The following is a 19,375-nucleotide window of genomic DNA, read 5'->3' as shown; positions in this document are numbered from 1 at the left end:
TAAAAAGCCTTAGACGTGTCAATCAAGGGACCACAAAAGTCCTCCAATAATTTGCAAACCCTTTTGCTCAAAATTTCAATGTCTAGTTGGTGAAGAAAAATAAAAACAAATTATTGAACTTATTTATTTGTCAGCTTGAAATAGCTTCTATAATATAAAATTAGTATCAACTCTATAATGTCCTTCATTCATATATAGCTTTCTATTCTTGTATCAAATCCAATTTCACATCCAAACCCGTGACCATATATCATAATGCAACTCTTCTAAGTTGAATTATCAAAAACTGATTAATTTCTGCTTCTGATTTTTGATCCAGAATGAGTTCTCATATGGAAATTTCATCAATCAGAGGGTTACCTGAATTGGTAAGATACATAGATTGAAAGATACATGTTAGATGAAATTTTCTATGAACTTTTTGAATGTTTTGTACTATGTTTTCTGATTTTTTTTTTTGCAGGGATTAATAGAGGATGCTAACTTTCTACATCAATGGAATAATCACTTAAGTTCTATTGATACAAATAACTTAAGTGCTTCTGAGTTTGGAGATGCTTTACAGAAACATTTTCTGTCAAATAATCAAAACTTCAACAACAAAACATGCATGGAAGCTTCTGCGAAACAGCTTAAAAATAACAGCTGGAATTACAACAATAGTAATCTTCAAACATCAGAGTCACAGTATGCGAATCTTCTTTCGTTTGCTGATTCGAATTACGCGAATCAGTTGGGACTATTGAAGCCGAAGTCTGAGATGATGGCGTGTCCGAAAATCGATAATAGTAGTAGTACTACTATTGCGAATATGTTGATGAATCAAGGTAACTTGTTGGAGAATCATGAAAACCATGTGTTTAAGGCTTTTCATGAGGCGAAAGATGTTGAGACGAGACCGAGTAAACTTTCTCAAGCTCATGATCACATTGTAGCTGAAAGGAAGCGCCGCGAGAAGCTTAGCCAGCGGTTCATCGCTCTATCGGCTCTTGTTCCAAACCTAAAGAAGGTATGGTATATCAAATAATGTTGTTTATGTTAATGTACTTTTGATGTTATTCATTAGGGTTTCTGAGCAGAGCCGTCTTTGAAGGTATATAAGACAGGCTATATCACAGGGCCTCAAATTTACCACGGTGGCCTCATAATAGATTTGTCATGGACGACTAAACCATAGGGTCCCCGAGTTGTTCAATCATGACTAACTTACACAGAGTCTCTTAAACCCTAAGACGGCCCTGGTTCTGGGTTTAGAATAGTTGCTTATATATGTGTTGAACATATGTTGAAGTTTGTTAATATTTTTTATTTTTCTGCATGTAGATGGACAAAGCTTCTGTTCTTGGAGAAGCTATAAGGTACTTGAAGCAAATGGAAGAGAAAGTGAGTGTTCTTGAGGAGGAACAGAAGAGGAAGAAAACTGTGGAATCTGTTGTAATTGTCAAGAAATCTAAACTTTCTTATGATGCTGAAGACACTTGTTCAGAGAGTGATAATACATTTGATGAAACATTACCTGAAATTGAAGCAAGATTTTGTGAAAGAAGTGTTCTCATAAGACTTCATTGTTTGAAAAGTCAAGGAGTTATAGAGAAAACAGTGAGTGAAATTGAAAAACTTCATCTAAAAGTCATCAATAGCAGTGCCTTGACTTTTGGGAATTTCACCCTTGATATCACCATTATTGCTCAGGTAATTTCCCTATCAAACTATATGATTTTTTTAACACGGACACCTCTGAACAAAAATATATATAGTGTCTGATACCAACAAGACACTAACACATATAATGATGTTCAAACTCTTACTGATATTGATGTGTTAGTATCGTGTTAGTATCACTGTCGTGTCCAAGTCACTACATATAGGTTATGATTCATCGTGATTAAAATTTATGCGACAAAATGTATTAAGTGTCTGGTACATGTTGGTGCCTTGACACCGATAGAACACCGACACATACGATGATGTTCAAACTATTACGGTTGAAATGTTAGTATCAGTGTCGTGTCTATGTGAGTGCGTATAGGTTATGATTAATTGTGAGTAAAATTTATGCGACAAAATTGTCTATGAATTATATCATGATTTTATTTGCAGATGGATGTTGGATTTTGCATGACATTGAAGGAACTTGTGAGAAAGCTACGATCAGCATATTCATCTTTCATGTGAACAAGTTTCATAATTTGTTCACTACTACAATCAAACCATAAAGCACTTAAATTTTAAGCTCTTCATCAATAATAATCACGTTTGCAGTCATTAAATCATTTTCATAAAAAAATGTTTGCTCTAAAGGTTCATTTTGCAGAAGGGTTTTTTAGTCTTTTTTGCATGGTCAAATTGTTCACCATGTTATCATCATGACATCATGTACCCTTTTGTTTCAAGAATGTAGGGCTTTTTTTTGGGGTAAAATTGAAAGTTTCAATTAGACCCATTTACGTCAATTAGCTTAATATGTTGACAAAACATGTCTTTATTTGTAATCTTTTTATTTATTTTATAGTTGATAGTAATGGATCCATTATTTATAATATCTTTTCTTTATTTTATTATATTTCTAGTCTTTTTTATATAATTAACATTAATATTTAAGATGGATATATACATTATTCATATAAATATATTATCACTAAACATGATAATTATTTTTATTAGAAATTTGAGCTTATCGATTTTATGTGTAAACATTAATTAGTTTTATGACTAGGTCAATTAATTTTCAGCTAAGGGAGGAAGGAACTATCAATTTTGTGGGCCATGGGCAATCAACATTATTGGGATAAAATCCAAAAATATATTATTATTGTTATTATGACAACGATGTGATGACGATGCAATAATATAATGTATTTTTTTTGGATAATTTATTGGGGTGTGGATAATAAAATTAAAAGTTGTGAATTCATTAATTAATTGTTAATTAATTGATTGAGAGAAGGGGTAAACGAGGTGTATATTTTAATGTTGATGCTAAATAATGTTAGAAGGATTAAAAAATTGTGTTAGAATTTAGGGACAGTAATTTTTAGTAAATTCTTTGGTATTTGATGAGTTTAAATTGGATATTAGTACTTTAGTGTAAATTATATTTTAATTTTAATTTATTTAAAAATAAAATAAAATAAATAAGTGATGTGACATTAAATTTTATTATTTAATTGGACGAAAGTACCGGTACCTAGTTAAACTAAAAGATACAAAAGTGTTCATCTAACTTCTATAGTGTTAAGAATGCTCGCTCTTTAAAAATTTTAAGAGTGTCAATAGAGTAATTTTTTTTATAAAAGATATGAATATTAACGATATGTCTCTGTTATCATCGAGGATTAAACTCTAAATTAATAATTTTCGTATATTTAACCAACTAACACATAAAAAGTTAAACAACACATCCACATTTTTAGTGTATTTGTTAACAATATTGTTTCGAGCCGATTATATTGATCTCCGACCGACTACTTTGAAGAAGTTGTGATTCTTTTAGAACCTTCTCAATATACGAGAGCTACTCTACAGATAAGTATTAGGAATCTAAATCTTAGATATATCCAACACTTCTCTGCAACTTTAACAAATAGTACGTTGTTACTTCATCTGCATTATACATAGAAAATGCGTCAGTTTTAGGTATTCAATTTAAATTTTCAATCTTCCTTCACTTTTCTCACTCACACATACTTAAGCATTAGAGTGCTAATCTTGCAGGTTAGTCCCTTCTCCGCCGCATCAGAAGCTCAGGTCCGCTCTAATTTGGCGACAGAACAAATATATACTTTTAAATTGCTAAAATGTTGGTTACTAATGTTTTCATTTATTTTACTTTTACCAGTATTCTAAGATATTCCTTAGTTTCTTCATATTTAATAATCGTGGCTGTTGGAACATACAATCACACAATTAGTAAACAATGGAGGATTTGAGTATGTGGAGAAAGAGAAAATGAGGGAGAAGAGAATTAGAGAGAGATATAATTTAGGATGAGAATTATGATTTTGTTCATTCTACATTACAAACATACCATCATGGTATTTATACAACAATTAGGATACAAAAGCATCAAGTCAAAAGTCATAAAAGTCAAAAAAATCGGGGTTGTAACCGGTTTACACAAACCTGTAATCGATTACAGCTAACATAAAATTGAAAAAAATATCAGGTGTAACATGTTACTGCAAATGCGTAGCTGATTACAACATCTCCAAAAGTGTTTTTCTGCATCTTATTTGACCCTTTTTTATGCCTGTAACCGATTACTGTAACACCCCATATTTTCTAATTTTAATTTAATCGGAAATTAAATTATTATTTAGAGTTATTTGGTATTTTGTTGAATTATTGGAAAATTATGGATTAAGGGCCATTTGGGCCGGATGGTGAGATTAGTAGTATGTGGGTGCTAAGTGAGTAAGCCCATTACTAACTATTTTATGCTTTCATAAAATAAAGGAAATAAGGAAAAAGAGTCAGAACGTGAAAAATGAGAAGTTGAAGAGAAGAGCTGAGGAACGTAAAGAGGAACCAAAGAGGAAGAGGACCAAAAGCAAGAATTTGGCTAAGGTAAGGGGAGACTCTTCCAATTATCATCTCTTATCGTGTTATGAATGATAGGGCATGATTGGGGATATTGTTTGGGTCAATTTGATCATATGTCAGAGTTAGGTTTTGGGATAATTTTAATAGAAGTTGAATAATTGATGAATACCTCTGTGAATTCTATATAGAATTGTATGTTAATTGATGTTTGTGTTGTGGGTATTGTATCAATTGTTGTGTTGTTGCGTTCTTCCATGAACATTGAATCTGAGTTATGAGTTTCCAATAATTGGATAGAAAGTTAGGTTTTAATGTGTAAAACTGACATAGGATAATAGATTGATGAAATTGGATGAATACCATATGTTAATGTGTGAAAAGATGGTGTTTTAGATTTAAAATAGTAGCCTGTTATGAGTGAAAACGAGTGGAAAACGTACTGGTGCGAAATTGCATATTTTTGGAGAAATACTGGTCTTTTGCGTATGGAATTCTGTCATACGCGTATGGGATGAGGCCATACGCGTATGGGTGTGTTCATACTCGTATGGGAAATTTCAGTGTAAAATTAGTTCTGTTGATTCGCGTATGGAATGGATGATACGCGTATGGGTTTGGGTGATACGCGTATGGGAGGTGCCATACGCGTATGGCTTCTGTGTGTAAAAATTTTGTTTTGTGATTTTCTTCGAAAGTTCAATGATGCGTAACTTTTGATCCGTAATTCCGTTTTTAGTGCCGTTTTGAGTATGATGAACCTCATGAGATAACCTATGAGTTTAAATGATAAAATGAGGTGTAGCTTTCAATTAATTTTGAATTATGAATTTATTGCTTGATGAATGATGTATTGTACATATATATGATGAGATATGATAATACATGCTATGTTTTAAACATGATTCGTATGATGATTTGTTTGATTGTGTAATGGAGCTCATGAGATATTTCATGTGATGATATTAGTATGATGTGAATACTTTGTTCGTTTGATGGATGATATATTGTTGACATATATGATGGGATGTGACAATATAAGATGTGTTTGAAAACATGATTATGTGATGATTGTTGAGAATGGTACAATGATGATTGACTTGTTTTGGAAGATGTGAATACATGTATATTCTTACTTTTGATGATGATGATTAGTGTAATACATGTATGTTCTGTAATGATGGTGATGATGATTGATTTGTGATGAATGATGCTGATACATATAAACATACTTAATAATGATGATGATGATGATGATGATGATGAAATGAGTATAGGATGATGGTACTCATAGAATGATGATGATGAAAGTATGTTGTATATATATTTGCATGCATTCATGACCATTTGATGAGGGCTGAATCCTAATGATGAGAGGATTCAGTGAAGGGCAAGATTCCCATTATGTGGAATCTGTGCTGGCAGGGCCGTATCTGGATGATGATAGATCGGTCGGTGGATAATTCCACTGGTGATGTTTGGTACCACATGCATAGAGTCAGTTGCATTCATATGCATGAATTTGATAACATGACTGAATGTACTTCATTGTTATGATTGGTATTGTGTGTTTTGTGTGATGATGGATTATCTGAATATAGATGGATTGGGTGAATAATATAACTATTGATGTGTTGTTATTTATGATGCAATAATATTTGTTAATTGCGAATGAGACTCACCCTTACACTATATTTTTCAGATTGAGGATAGCGGCTCCGACTTGGTGAGGATTAGCTCATGAGTCGCTATGTTTTTTAGCATCGGGTCATGCTCTGATAGATGTAACACTGGGGGAAACGCTGGTTTAGAGTTTATGATGATACTCTATTTTTGTTTAATTTATTTAAGGATTAATACATCGATGATGTGATGTAATTTGATGATGTTATTCCGCTGTGTCAACATGATATATTATGAATTATGAGTTATAATGAAATGTTCCTTAGTGAATGCATGACATTGACGGATGATGTTTATTTATTATGAATTATGACGCCCTTGTGCATGTTACTCTGATTTATTTAATTAATTTCCGCGGGGTTTAGAAGGGTGTTACAATTACACCCCCCCCCCCCCCCCCCCGTGTTAACCGATTACCGCACTTGAAATACTTCAAAAACACTTAACACACCACCTTATTTCAAGTGCTTCAAGTCTTCCATGCACATACTCATCTTCAACCTTTTGTAAACATCATTTGTGTCTCCCTTAGTCAATAAATCAGCAACTTGGTCTTCATTTATACAATATCCCATCCTTAACTTTCCTTCACTAACAAGTTCCCTCAAGAAGTGAAACCTCATCTTAATATGTTTGCTCCTCCCATATGCAATTAGGTTCTTCGTAAGATTAATCGCAGAAATGTCATCAACCAAGAGTGTAAGAGCCTCACCCTCACTGCTGCCCAGCTCCTTCAATATATTCATTAGCTACACGGATTGACACGTAGATAACCAAGAGGAAATATAACCGGCCTCACAAGTCAAAAGTGTAACTACTAATTCCTTCTTTGAACACCATGAGATTGATGTTCCACCTAACATAAATATGTATCTAGCTGTAGACTTTTGATCAACTTTATCTCCGTACCAATTGGAATCGTTAAAACCAAGTAAATTACATTTTCTCTTTATCTCCGCACCAAGAGAATTCCGCAGCCAATAGATCCTTTGATGTATCTTAAGATCCTCTTGACTGCTGCCAAATGAGATACATCCGGTCTCTCCATGAATTTACTTACAATCTCGACACTAAATACCAAATCTGGTCGTGTATTGCACAAGTAACGTAATGAACCAATCAACCTTCTATATTAAGTTGGATCTATGTTTTGCTCCCCTTCATTCTTTGACATCTGCAGCCTTGGTTTAGATGGTGTAATGGCAGCATTACAATGTCCCATTTCACAATTCTTCAATATCTCAATGGCATATCTCCTTTGATGTATAAGCAGTCCCCTTTTGGGCTTGAACTTTGAAATACTCTTCTCATTGCTGATTGTGATCAACAAATTATCAACGTATAGACAAAGAATGATCATCCCTTCATTTGTATCCGTCTTCACATAAACTACATGTTCGGACTCGCATTTCTTGAAGTCAACCTCAATTAGGAAACCGTCTATCCTTTTGTTCCAAGCTATCGGAGCTTGCTTCAAACTATATAGCGCTTTTCTCAACTTGTAAAGCCTTCTTTATTGGTTTTTCACAACAAGACCAGGGGTTATTCTACATACACTTCTTCTTCAAGCGGACTGTTCAAAAATTCGGACTTCACATCTGAAAATTCTAGTAACCCACACGCGATGTCGTACTGGATGTTATGACATCCACAATCACACAGAATAATACTTTAAAACAAAACAACATAAAAACAGTAAAGAACACAGCAAATTGTTCACCCAGTTCGGTATACAACAATACCTACTCTAGGGGCTACCAAGCCAGGGAGGGAATCCAATATAAGCAGTATTAATTCAGAGCTAAACTCCCCCGTTTCAACTCCCCACTTAAGACCTACCCAATGCAATTCCAATCTAATCCTAGACCTGAGTATCTCCACTCACTCCCCCTCAACCACAGCAGTGATTACAAACAGACATTAATCAAAAGAGAAAGAAGACACACTTCAAAAACACACCTTTATCTGCTTAAAAGCTTCAATCAAGAGACACACACTCATGCTTAAAAGCTTAGAGTGACAAAGTACAAAAACAACATATTCCAATACAATCATCAAAAGATAATTGCTTGGAGTACAAGAGACTAAACACACAGACACATGACTACGGTTCTTCATAATTAACAAATCTCTCTTTGCATTCCAAATTAGGGTTGCAATCTTCTTATATGCAGCTCTTGGGCCTCGGACTTTTTAAGAAACAAATTAGGGTTAACCAAGTTAACCTAATTAACACGTCATCAGGTTGTTACAGTATGTGTTGTTACAAAATGTTTCCTAAATTGTAGATTGAGAGAAATCAGGAAACATAATAGTAAAACATAACAGCTCCTGCTGTCAAACATGGATGTCATGACATTGGTCATGACATTCACTGACAAAACCTGTATTAGCTTAAACATATGCAACCTGCATAACACCATATAAAGCATGTCATGACATTGGTCAAGACATTAAACACCCAAGTATGTTTTACCATAAATGCAGCCAACATAAAAACACCGACAACATCCATTTGATAGATAGACCAATTGTTGTTATTTGCAATACCAACAACTAGACTTATGGTTTCAATTCTGGCAATCTTTGTAAATACCTCATCAATTTCTACACCTTCTCTTTGCAAAAATCTCTTTGCAACTAATCGAGCCTTATGCTTGATTATTTTTGCGTTGGGATCTGCCTTCACCTTATAGACTCATCTAACACCAATCGATTTCTTTCCTTTTGATAGATCAACCAATTCCCAAGTACTATTTTTTCGATCGATTCCAACTCCTCTTTCATATCACAAATCTACTTTGAATCACTCAAGGACTCTTCCAACTTAACAGGCCCATATTCGGCCATAAGTCCAAAATAGACGAAATCACCATCATCATTGTTTCCATTGTCACAGAATATCTCATAATCTTAGAGTCTTTGAGGAAAACCTTTTTGCCTAGTTTCTCTTAATACATTTGAAGGTCCCAGAAACACAAGAAAAAGGGTTTGGATTGGGTTACACCAAATATACTCAGTATAAGACATATCATTCATCAAGATGGTTCTTGATTTATGATGACACTTATAATCTTTCTTTTGTTAATCAGTCATAGCTCTCCTTTCAAGTTATTTTCCATTTATATTTGTGAGATGGATCTAGCCATCAATTATCATATCCCAAAGATCAACATCATGACCTAGAAAGAAAATTTCTAGTATATCTTTCCAATATTCAAAATTTTCACCACAAAAAATGGGAGGTTTAGAATTGTAGCTTTCATTTGGAGTTGGACAAGGTGGTGGTGGTGTAGGATCAACCATAGTGTTTCTTAAACTAGTCTGGATCTTTATATAACACGCTTAAGCGTATCAAACTAGAACCGGAGCTCTTATGCCCATTGAAGGTGCGAGAAACACAAGAAAAGGGGTTTGAATTGGTTGCACCAAATATAATATGTTCGTTGCATTCAAATTCATCCAATGGCTTCCTTTATAGAGAGTGATAAATTTGTTGGAGGGTAGAATAGGAAATACAAAGTACACCTCTAAAGTCCCCAACTGTCATGGTGGGAATGATATATAACAACTACAACTAGAACTGTTCTTTCGCCACCCTATAAGAGTAGAGGTCACAGTTTACATTAGTAATTTTATGCTCACCATCACACGCAAGATGTTATTGATCTTCTAAGTCTTCAAAGGCTTTTGATTGTATGTTGATTGAAGCGTGATGTAGAAGCATCACAACATGTTTAGCAAAATTTGCATATTAGATAGAAATCATTAGAGTACACAATTGTTCTTTAAGATAACATGTAAAGTTATCATCAAAACTTAAGGCATGATGCATAACCAATCTGTTCTTTCAATCTCCCCCATTTTGAAGATGACAAAACCATGTATGTTGGTAGAACAATTCACACAGTGCAATCACCATTAGAAGTCAAATTCAGAAAAGCTAACCAGTTCCCCCTGAATATATTAATACCCAAAAATCATTTATGCTTCTTCAGAGTCTCCGCATGAGCCCATGACTCACAAAGAAAATTTTAAAGTACAAAAAGTAACAAAGAGAATGAATACTTCCCGGTTGACGTATCATCAGAGTCTGAGTAGAACTACCTGGTCTTCATCTCAGAACCTAGTTTGCTATCAAAACTCCATGAGTATCAGAATCTTGTTTAGTAACTATCTTGATGCCTTGCATAAAACATCAGAACTTATAACATTAGTTATTTCAGAAACTTGATCACACCAGAAAATCCCAAGCATCATGTCATCAAAAGGTTCAACACCTGAACCATTGTCTTATTGACCATGTCTTCTGAACATGCCTTAGACCATGTATTATGACCATGTCCTAGACTGTGTCATAGATCATGTCTTCTAACCATATCTTAGATCTTGTCTTAGAATATGTCTTCCGACCATATCTTATATCATGTCTTCTAACCATGTTTGTAGACCATGTCATTGAACCATATCATCAGATATTAAGAAGGTTCACAACCTCTGAATGATACCAAATAAAGAGAGCAGACTTACTACACTTCCATAAAGTTCACAACTTATGAAGTATCAGATTTTGGTTTATCAGAACCTGGTAACAACAACTTTCAGATAGTTTACAACTTGTGAACAACTTTGTTGAATAGGATCAAACGTTGCTAGAGCATATATTAACATTCTTTCATATAGTTCACAAATTCTGAAAGATGCTTAGTGATTGATTACCCTTGTTATGCTTCCATAAAGTTCACTACTTCTGAAGCGTTAGAGTTTGATTCACCATACTTTAAGATAGTTCACAACTTCCGAACAATAGATGCTATCAACATTCGATTACCTTAATTTCATACAATTTTCAACATCTGAACAGTGAGAGGTTTCAAACCTTAATTTAACCATATTTTCAAAAAGTTCATAACTTCTGAAACATACGTTGTATCATAGCAAACATGCAATATATTAGAGCCTATGTTACCACTACTTCACTCAGAAAGTTCTCAAATTCTGATGAGTACGTAGTATCAGAGTGGAAAAAATTAATTCTTGAGGAATTCAAAGTATCAGAGCAAAATTTTGTTTAGAGAGTAAACAACTTCTAACGAATACAATGTTCCCAGTTGCTTAGCTCATTAGAGCATTCTTCAGTCATCTTGATCTTAATTACGTCTTCTGATGCCAACATATTAATCTCAACTTCTGATGCTAATTCCATGGATCTTCTGATGCTAGATGGTCTTATACTAGATGATGATCTTCTGATAACACAATGACCTGTCTATGAAAACCAGTGAACTTTTACAAAGTTCTTGAATAAAAAATAAAAAATTGGTTAGTAGCAAAAACATATTATACCATGTTTGTCATGTTTGGGCTTTGAGCTTGAGATAAGATGCTATCAAAATCATTACTTTTTCTCCCATGTTGTCATTATCAAAAAGATTTAAAAGTCAAAAGAAAATTTTCAGTAAAAATGAAGGGATAAAGATACAACTGTTTAGAAACCAAAGAAAAACTATTCTGAAGTTCTAATACAAAGGGCTAAGGTATAAACATCCTTCTTGTCAAACTTTGCCATGAACTGTATCAGCATTTCAGACAGTTTTTTGAACGATTGGCCTTGAGCAATAATTGTTTCATCCTGCTTATCCAAGCGTTGATGGATGATCCGATTTTCCTCCTACTGTTTTTCTAAAATAGCCTTCAACCTAGATGGTTGGTCTTTATTGACCATAGCTTCTTTTTCCTTGCACCCAAATGATTGACCATCAGTTAAAAATATTGCAAAACCAAAAGCATCAGCAACAACAGCTTCTAAGGTACCAACAATAGCATCATCAAGTTGTTCAAGTTCAGAGGCCGGAACCTCTGGAGCAGGCAAGTACATAGGAGTTGCAGTAGCATTGAGCCATTCATTATGCCTTCTCTCATCTTCATAATAACAGAAGGCTTGCATAATTTTAGAGTTTACCTCGATCCAGTTTCTAAAGCTATCCCAAATATAATTTGTTATTTTTTGATCCCTTCTAGAACCAAATCTTCTAAAAAATATTAAGGAATCACGAACGCAGATTCCAAATTGGTTCGTTTTTCATTCAAGGGTACAGGCTTATTGCTGGATCTAGAAAAGTGACATAACTGTCTTTCAGAGTAAGGATATGGCTCTTTATCGGGTACAACGATGATTTTCAGGATATCTTATTTAGACATAGAGTCTTCAGGAGTATCTTGATTATCGGTGGAGTAATGTTCAAATTCAGACAATGAAGAAGAAGGATCTGGACAGGAGTGATGGCAGTTTCACCTCCATCTAGGAAAGTGATATTTGTTGGGGATTTTGGAGAGGTATATGTTCCTTTGGTGGTTATGATGGTGGATTCAGATGGAATAAAGGTCGATGATTGAGGAAGGGAGGTGGTTATTTGAGAAGAGGAAGGAATGAAGAACGTGTTTGGCGAGGAAGAGTCTTTTGGATTTTCCATGGTTGGAGCTGATACTGTTAAAAAAAATGAAATAGATAATGGGATAGATGGTGGAGTAGTGAGAGTAGATGGATGGGTTGATAAAATAATCATATTATAAAAATCAATGTTCTGAGAAGAAACATTCTTGATGGATCCGTCTAGAGAAGCTCTGACTTCAGAAGAGGCATCAACTTCGGATGTTCTAGTAACTTTGGAAGGTTTAGAATTCTTAGGACCGTCAGAAGTTGCCAACTGTCTTTTAGAAATGTTAACCTTACAAACTTTTGCAGGAGATCCTTCAACACTATTCTTCTTGGAGGGAGAAACAACACAACAAGGTTTTGGATTGATCACTAAAGTTCTGTCAAGCTTCTCTCAGGGAATCCCGGAACATGAATTCTTCGTATCATGATCTCAACAGAGATGGGTTCCTTAGGTTCCACAATTACCTCTTTAACTAACCCAATGTTTCTTCGGGTTCTTACATTCAGGGAAGGTCCAACAGTCACAACCATAACTTCTTGACCCACACAATAAAAAAGATTTCTTTCCAGAAGAATATCAGAGATAAGTCTTTCGAAAGGAATGTGTTTCTTTTTTTTGGATCCTCCATCCCTAAAATCGATGATGGTGTTCTTTAGATGATTGAACAAAATTTCTAGTAGGTTTATCTTTTCGTTGGTGTAAATAGCATGCAGTAGATGCTTTTGATTTGCATTGATGTAATCTGTAGAGTTCGTAGGATATCGATGACATATGCTTCCAGAAATATTGTGAACCAAGCCCTAAGTTTATCATGAAGGAAGTTGGGTTTCTGATCCTCAAAATCTTCTTTGAAGATAATCTCAGCTTTTCCAGAATTCTTAAAACTATCAGTAGACATATTTATTAGTATGGATCCAGTTCCGTCATGGTTGTATAACTTTGCAATGTCTTCATCAGTAACGAAGATCCTCTTTCCATAGACACTTTAGTAAACATGTTCACTGACAGACACATAGGCATGTTCCTAGAAATTTTTAACCAAGTCAATAAAGACTGATCAATGGAGACGATCGAAGTAGGTTGCTCATCCTTAAAGATTAACCATATCTAGAAGATCACGTCTGTTAGCATCAAGGTTTATAAAATCCACCAGAGCTTCAGAGAGAATAGTCAACTCATTGACAAGAGTGGATAGAAAGACATCATAAATTTGTTCATGTTGCAGTTGTTGACTTTGATGAGGAGCTTCAGTAGATTGTTGTTGAGCAGCCATTGAAGAAGATGAACAAATACGCACATAGATTTTGAATGCAAGTTTAAGAGTTTGGGAGAATTTGGGGCTATAGAAGTTAAAGTGTAAGATAAGTGTAGCGTAAGTGTGTGATGTGAAGTGAGTGGGTTTTTTAAATAGTTTTTGTAATAATGACAAGAATTTTGAATAGTGAAAAAATTGACAAGAGGTAAAGCAGTATGGTTTAATATTAATTTAATCCCAAGATATTCTTGTTTCCCAATGAGTCAAATTAAGGGTTAAGGTGTGGTTCAGATAGGGAAGTGGCCTTTAATTTGAATCACATACTATTCATCCTATTTAATGAAGTGAACTCTTCAATTCCTAAAAGGACATGGATATTCTTAAGAGAATATTTTGACTAAGGGTACTTTTGATGGATGGGAACTTTACTATTCCAATAGCAACATATCCCAAAAGCTTTAATGAAAAGAATAATACGTACCTTGAGAAGTTCGTACATTATTATGAAGGTTTGTATGTTGAGAACACATCTTTTCTATATAAGCTATCATTTTGTTGAGATGTGATAGAATTCATCTTACACATCCAAAATCTAAACTTTGTTCAGGAGCAGGATTTTCCAGAACCATTTTCTTAGAAGTGTTTGAGTATCAACATCTTCTGGTTGAGCAATTTTTCTGAACCTTTAACCTCATGTGTTTCTGTTTCAACTTCCTCACTTTCAGCGTCCATGATTAACCATTTTGAAGCCTATGAATATTTTAATTTTCAAAAACTGCAAATTGAACACCATTTTTCAAATTTAAAATTTGACTCCAAAAATTTAAATTTTATAAAAGACTCAAAAAATTTAACAAAGATTAATTTAATACATATCCAATATTAGATATATATATAGTATTAGTAAATGTAAAGGATTGAGTTAGTGAAACTGATGGTTGTGAATGTAGAAAAGTTAGTTAGAATATCTAACTAACTTTATCTTCATGTAACTAACTTGTTGTAGCATGCATGAGATGTATATATAGTATGTGTATGCTTTGTATTCATGTAATGAATCATAATCAAACCTCAAGAAAACCTTGAGTTCTCTCTCTATCCTTATCTCTCTCTTTATCTCTTCTTCTTTATGGTTCATTCAATATCTAATATGGTATCATACGCCTAAGGGGACCATTTCATTCCGCTGCATCATCATCATCATCATCATCATCATCGTCGCTGTCTTCTTCATCTCGACGGTGGTTGCAAGTTGCTTCAAAGAAGCATCCGTTTTTCGTTCAGAATTTTGTAGAGAAAACAAAGCTTCAAAGAAGCTTGGTGCAAGTAGCTTCAAAGAAGCGTCGATTAGAAATTTGCAGAGTAAAGAAAGCTTCAAAGAAGCTTGGTGCAAGTTGCTTCAAAGAAGCATTGATCAAAAGTTTGCAGAACAAAGAAAGCTTCAAAGAAGCTTGGTGCAAGTTGCTTCAAAGAAGCATCAATCAAAATTTTGCAGAGCAAAGAAAGGTTCAAAGAAGCTTGGTGCAAATTCAAGTATCTTATCCAAACACTTAGAAGTATTTAAATTTAAAAAATTAAGTTTTTAATGTCACTTTCAAGTTACAAGCATAAATGTTTCCTTTCATGTAAAATATGCATTTATATTTGTTATTAACTTATATTATTTTTTAAATTATAATCACAATAAATTATTAAAATATAATTTATCAATCATATTTTTCAAAAGAAATTCTTAATATAAGTAATAAAATTATATTAAACATAATTAAGTTTAATACAAAATAAAGAAAGACTAATTTAGTACCCCGCATTTCGCGCATATTTAATTAATTATTATATGTAAAACACTTTTAAAAGTTTATATGATTATAGAGAAAAAAGAGTATGCATTGATAGTTGTAAAATACTTTTACACTGTCAACCAATCAGAGACATGTATACAACCAAGTCACACTTCTAATTTAAAAAAATTAATATGACATGACAGAATGTTATAATTTTATTGGATGATGGTGTAAAACTAATTTACACTGACAGTGCACTACCTTTAACCTCATGATTATATCCCTCTTTTGTTCAAACCTCATAATTATATCCCTCTTTGTTCAATTGAATAGTTTATTCTGGCCCGGTCGTTGTCTATCCATTTATTATGTTCCCTCCCCTAAACTTGGGGGCAAATAAATTATTAATAATAATGGGAAATTTCTTTATCCACCCCCATGTTTTCTTGGTGACCCCTGGTGAAAACCCCAAAATACCCCCTGTTTCGGAAATACATTTTCGAAATGCAAAAAACATGCTGTTTTCGGAGATGCATCTCCGAAAACGCTTTTTTTTTTCAAAATTTGTCTTATTTCGGAAATGCATTTCCGAAAACAGGATTTCAGAAGTACATTTCCGAAATACTGCGCGTTTTGCATATTTAGCAAAACAACCCCTCCCCCAAATTCATTTACCCTAAATCATTTTCAAAATCAACCTCATTTACCCTAAATCAACTTCATTTGCAAAATCAAGTTTCAAGGCTACATCAAAGGTTATTTCTCCTTGCTCCACTACATTCAAAAGCTACTCAATCACTTAAATTTGTAAGTTTCATAATCCTTAGATCCATAATTCAAATGCATGTTAGAGTTGTTAAAAATTACAAAAAGGATTTAGGGGTAGGTTGTTAGTAGTATTTAGGTTGTTTAGAATCATTATAACATGTTAGTACTTTGGATTTTGGGGTCTGCCATGGAAGTTGTAGAATTTGGTTTCGCAAGGGTGTTTCGGAAGTTCATTTCCAAAAACACATCCCTCACCAGTTTCGGAAATGAACTTTCGAAGTGTGTCCAGAATTGATTTTTTTTAATTTTTTCATATGTTTCGCATTCTTATGGATTTCAATTGTTTCAGGAATATGGCAGGCAACCCAGCACGCATCAGACAGGGGAGAGAGACCCAGACAGCGTCGGTTAGACGCGAGCGGGCGGCGCAGCTGGCATCGACGCAGGGACAGGGTCGTGTACGAGTATCCGTGCAGATGGACGAGGGTACTTCCTCATCTGGATCGAGGAGTCGTCTGGCTCGGGTCTCTTCTTCCCGCCAGCAGGAGGTACGAGAGGAGGAGGAGGCAGTTAGATACCAGGAGCGCGGAGGAGGTACCGGATGTTGACCCTCCGCACGGGGAGGAGGGCTACCTGGGAGGGCCCATTGACACGTCCTTGCTGATTTCCTACCACGAGCACGTCGCTCGACGTGTTTGGAGGGAGAGGTATTTTTTATAATTTGTCCGACTTTATTATTTAATCGAATTTTATTTAGCTTTTTATTCCACATTTTCTTAACGTTCAAATTAACAGTGTTTTTTTTTGTAACAAGAGAGACAGACTTTAAAAATGGTGAAGCACGCCCGGAAGATTTTCGGTCTCTTTAAACCAGAGGCGCAGTGGTTTAACAACACGGTGACAACTTCAGGGCTAGGTGGGTTGTGCATGACGGGGTATACAACCATCAGCCACGACATGTAGGGGGCTTTGTGGAGCGGTGGCACAGGGAGACGTCGTCTTTCCACTTACCGGTTGGGGAGATGACGATCACCTTGCATGATGTGCAATGTCTTCTCCACTTGCCGATTAGGGAGATGTTGCTGGACCATTCTCGAATCCAGAGGGTCGATGCCATCGAGTGGATGACGATCTATCTGGGTATGGAGCTAGATATGGCTGACTTTGAGTGTTAGACGACAAATGGGCCTCTTATCCGATTCTCCACATTGAGCGCTTATTACGAGCACCACCTGGTGGCGGCGGCTGAATCCGAGGATGCGGAGAACGACCTATTTATGGAGTATCACCGTGCATGCGCTCTCCGGTGTTGGTTCATGTTTTTGGTGGGCACTGCACTCTTTGTGGACAAGAGTGCAAGATACATCGACGTGACCTACCTCCGCTACTTCATGGACTTGACTACCGTTCACCAGTGGAACTGGGGGTCAGCTATTCTGGTATATCTATACCAGAAGCTGAATGAGGCCTCCAACTCGAGGACCAGGCATTTGACCGGATCCTGCACACTCCTGACGGTACGTTTCATTTTAATTGTTTCACATTTATTTATGGTTCGTATTTATTTTTAATACATTATCGTGTTTGTGTTTCAGGGCTGGATCATCTCTTACTTCCCCCGCATCCACGACTTCCACATTGATACTGAGTACGAGGACGCCATGCCCAGGGCCGCCCGATACGTTCTCCAGAGGGGGAACAATGCAGTGGAACCATATCGTGGGTACCTCGACCGCACAATACACGATGACATCAGTTGGAGGCCATTCAGCGACTACACTGCTGTTGTCGCCTTTGACAGCATCTCGTTATATTCTGGCTGGTTGGCATGCGGGACCAACACCATGGTGAGGTATCTCCCTGAGCGGTGCATGCGGCAGTTTGGATTTGTGCAGATGATACCCAGGTCACCTTTTGAGGCTGCTCCCGACACAGTTACCCGAGTGCAGCTCACTGACATATTTGCGGATTGGGAGCATCATGTGGTCCCGGAGGAGTATCGTCGCATGCAGGTCACCCAGGACTGGCATAGTGTGGAGGGGTATGTCACATGGTTCTATCGGGTGTCACATCCTCTGATGACATCTGACGCTCCCGGCGCTCCTAGGCCAGCATACGAGGATCTCCTAGAGAACCAGCAGGCCGAGGATGACCATGCCATTGATCTCCTGCCGGCCAGCGGATAGAGATGCTTGGGCGGGACGCGTTGGACCGAGGTATCATTGATCAGGGCGGTCCAGAGGCAGTCGCCGTGGCGGAGAGGATCGTCGGTGACGCGGGCCGTGCGGCGGCATATAGGAGGCAGAGGAGGTCTCAGGGAGTGAGGGTTAGGCATACTCAGTAGGGGTTCAGGTTTATTTTTCTTGTATTCGAATTTTGTTTCGCACACTATTACTCATTTTGTATATATATTATTTGGATTTTATTTATCATATTAGTATTTTATGTTGATATGTCGTTTATTTTATTCGGTGTATTCGTTTAATTAAAAATACCGGACTGTTAAGAAAAACATTAAAAAAAAACACAATTTCTACATAATTCGAAAGTGCATTTCGAAACCCCCCAAAATGTGAAAAAAAGTGTTTTCGGAAGTGCATCTCCGAAAACACCCCCCCATTTGGTGTTTTCGGAAGTGCACTTCCGAAGTCTGGAAAAATTTAGAAAAAATATACTTCGGAGATGTATCTCCGAAGCAGTGGCAACTTGGGGTTTTCGCTGCGGATCACCCCCATAGGGAGGTGGATAAAGAAATTTTCTAATAATATCTGTTAACAACATATTCTCTCCGGTGTCAAATATAAGTAATAAAACTTTTTTTATGGTCTTAAATATAAGAAAAAAATTATAATTATTATATTTAACGTTACTATTCTAAATATATTTTTACAATTTTTTATATTTTT

The 19,375-nt window shown here is 35.6% G+C and overlaps 1 protein-coding gene across 1 annotated transcript; it reads left to right on the top strand.

Moving 5' to 3' along the window:
* Positions 1-102: 102 nt before the first annotated feature.
* Positions 103-2,548, top strand: LOC131624813 (transcription factor bHLH19-like). Its single transcript, XM_058895732.1, has 4 exons — positions 103-368; positions 464-1,009; positions 1,324-1,692; positions 2,101-2,548. The coding sequence occupies exons 1-4, from the start codon at positions 321-323 to the stop codon at positions 2,173-2,175; spliced, it is 1,038 nt and encodes a 345-aa protein (XP_058751715.1). The 5' UTR covers positions 103-320; the 3' UTR covers positions 2,176-2,548.
* Positions 2,549-19,375: the final 16,827 nt, after the last annotated feature.

This window comes from Vicia villosa, linkage group LG1, assembly GCF_029867415.1.
Source record: "Vicia villosa cultivar HV-30 ecotype Madison, WI linkage group LG1, Vvil1.0, whole genome shotgun sequence".
NCBI lineage: Eukaryota > Viridiplantae > Streptophyta > Magnoliopsida > Fabales > Fabaceae > Vicia > Vicia villosa.
The sequence above is the reverse complement of the archived record's forward strand: the minus strand, read 5'-3'. Positions and strand labels throughout refer to the sequence as shown.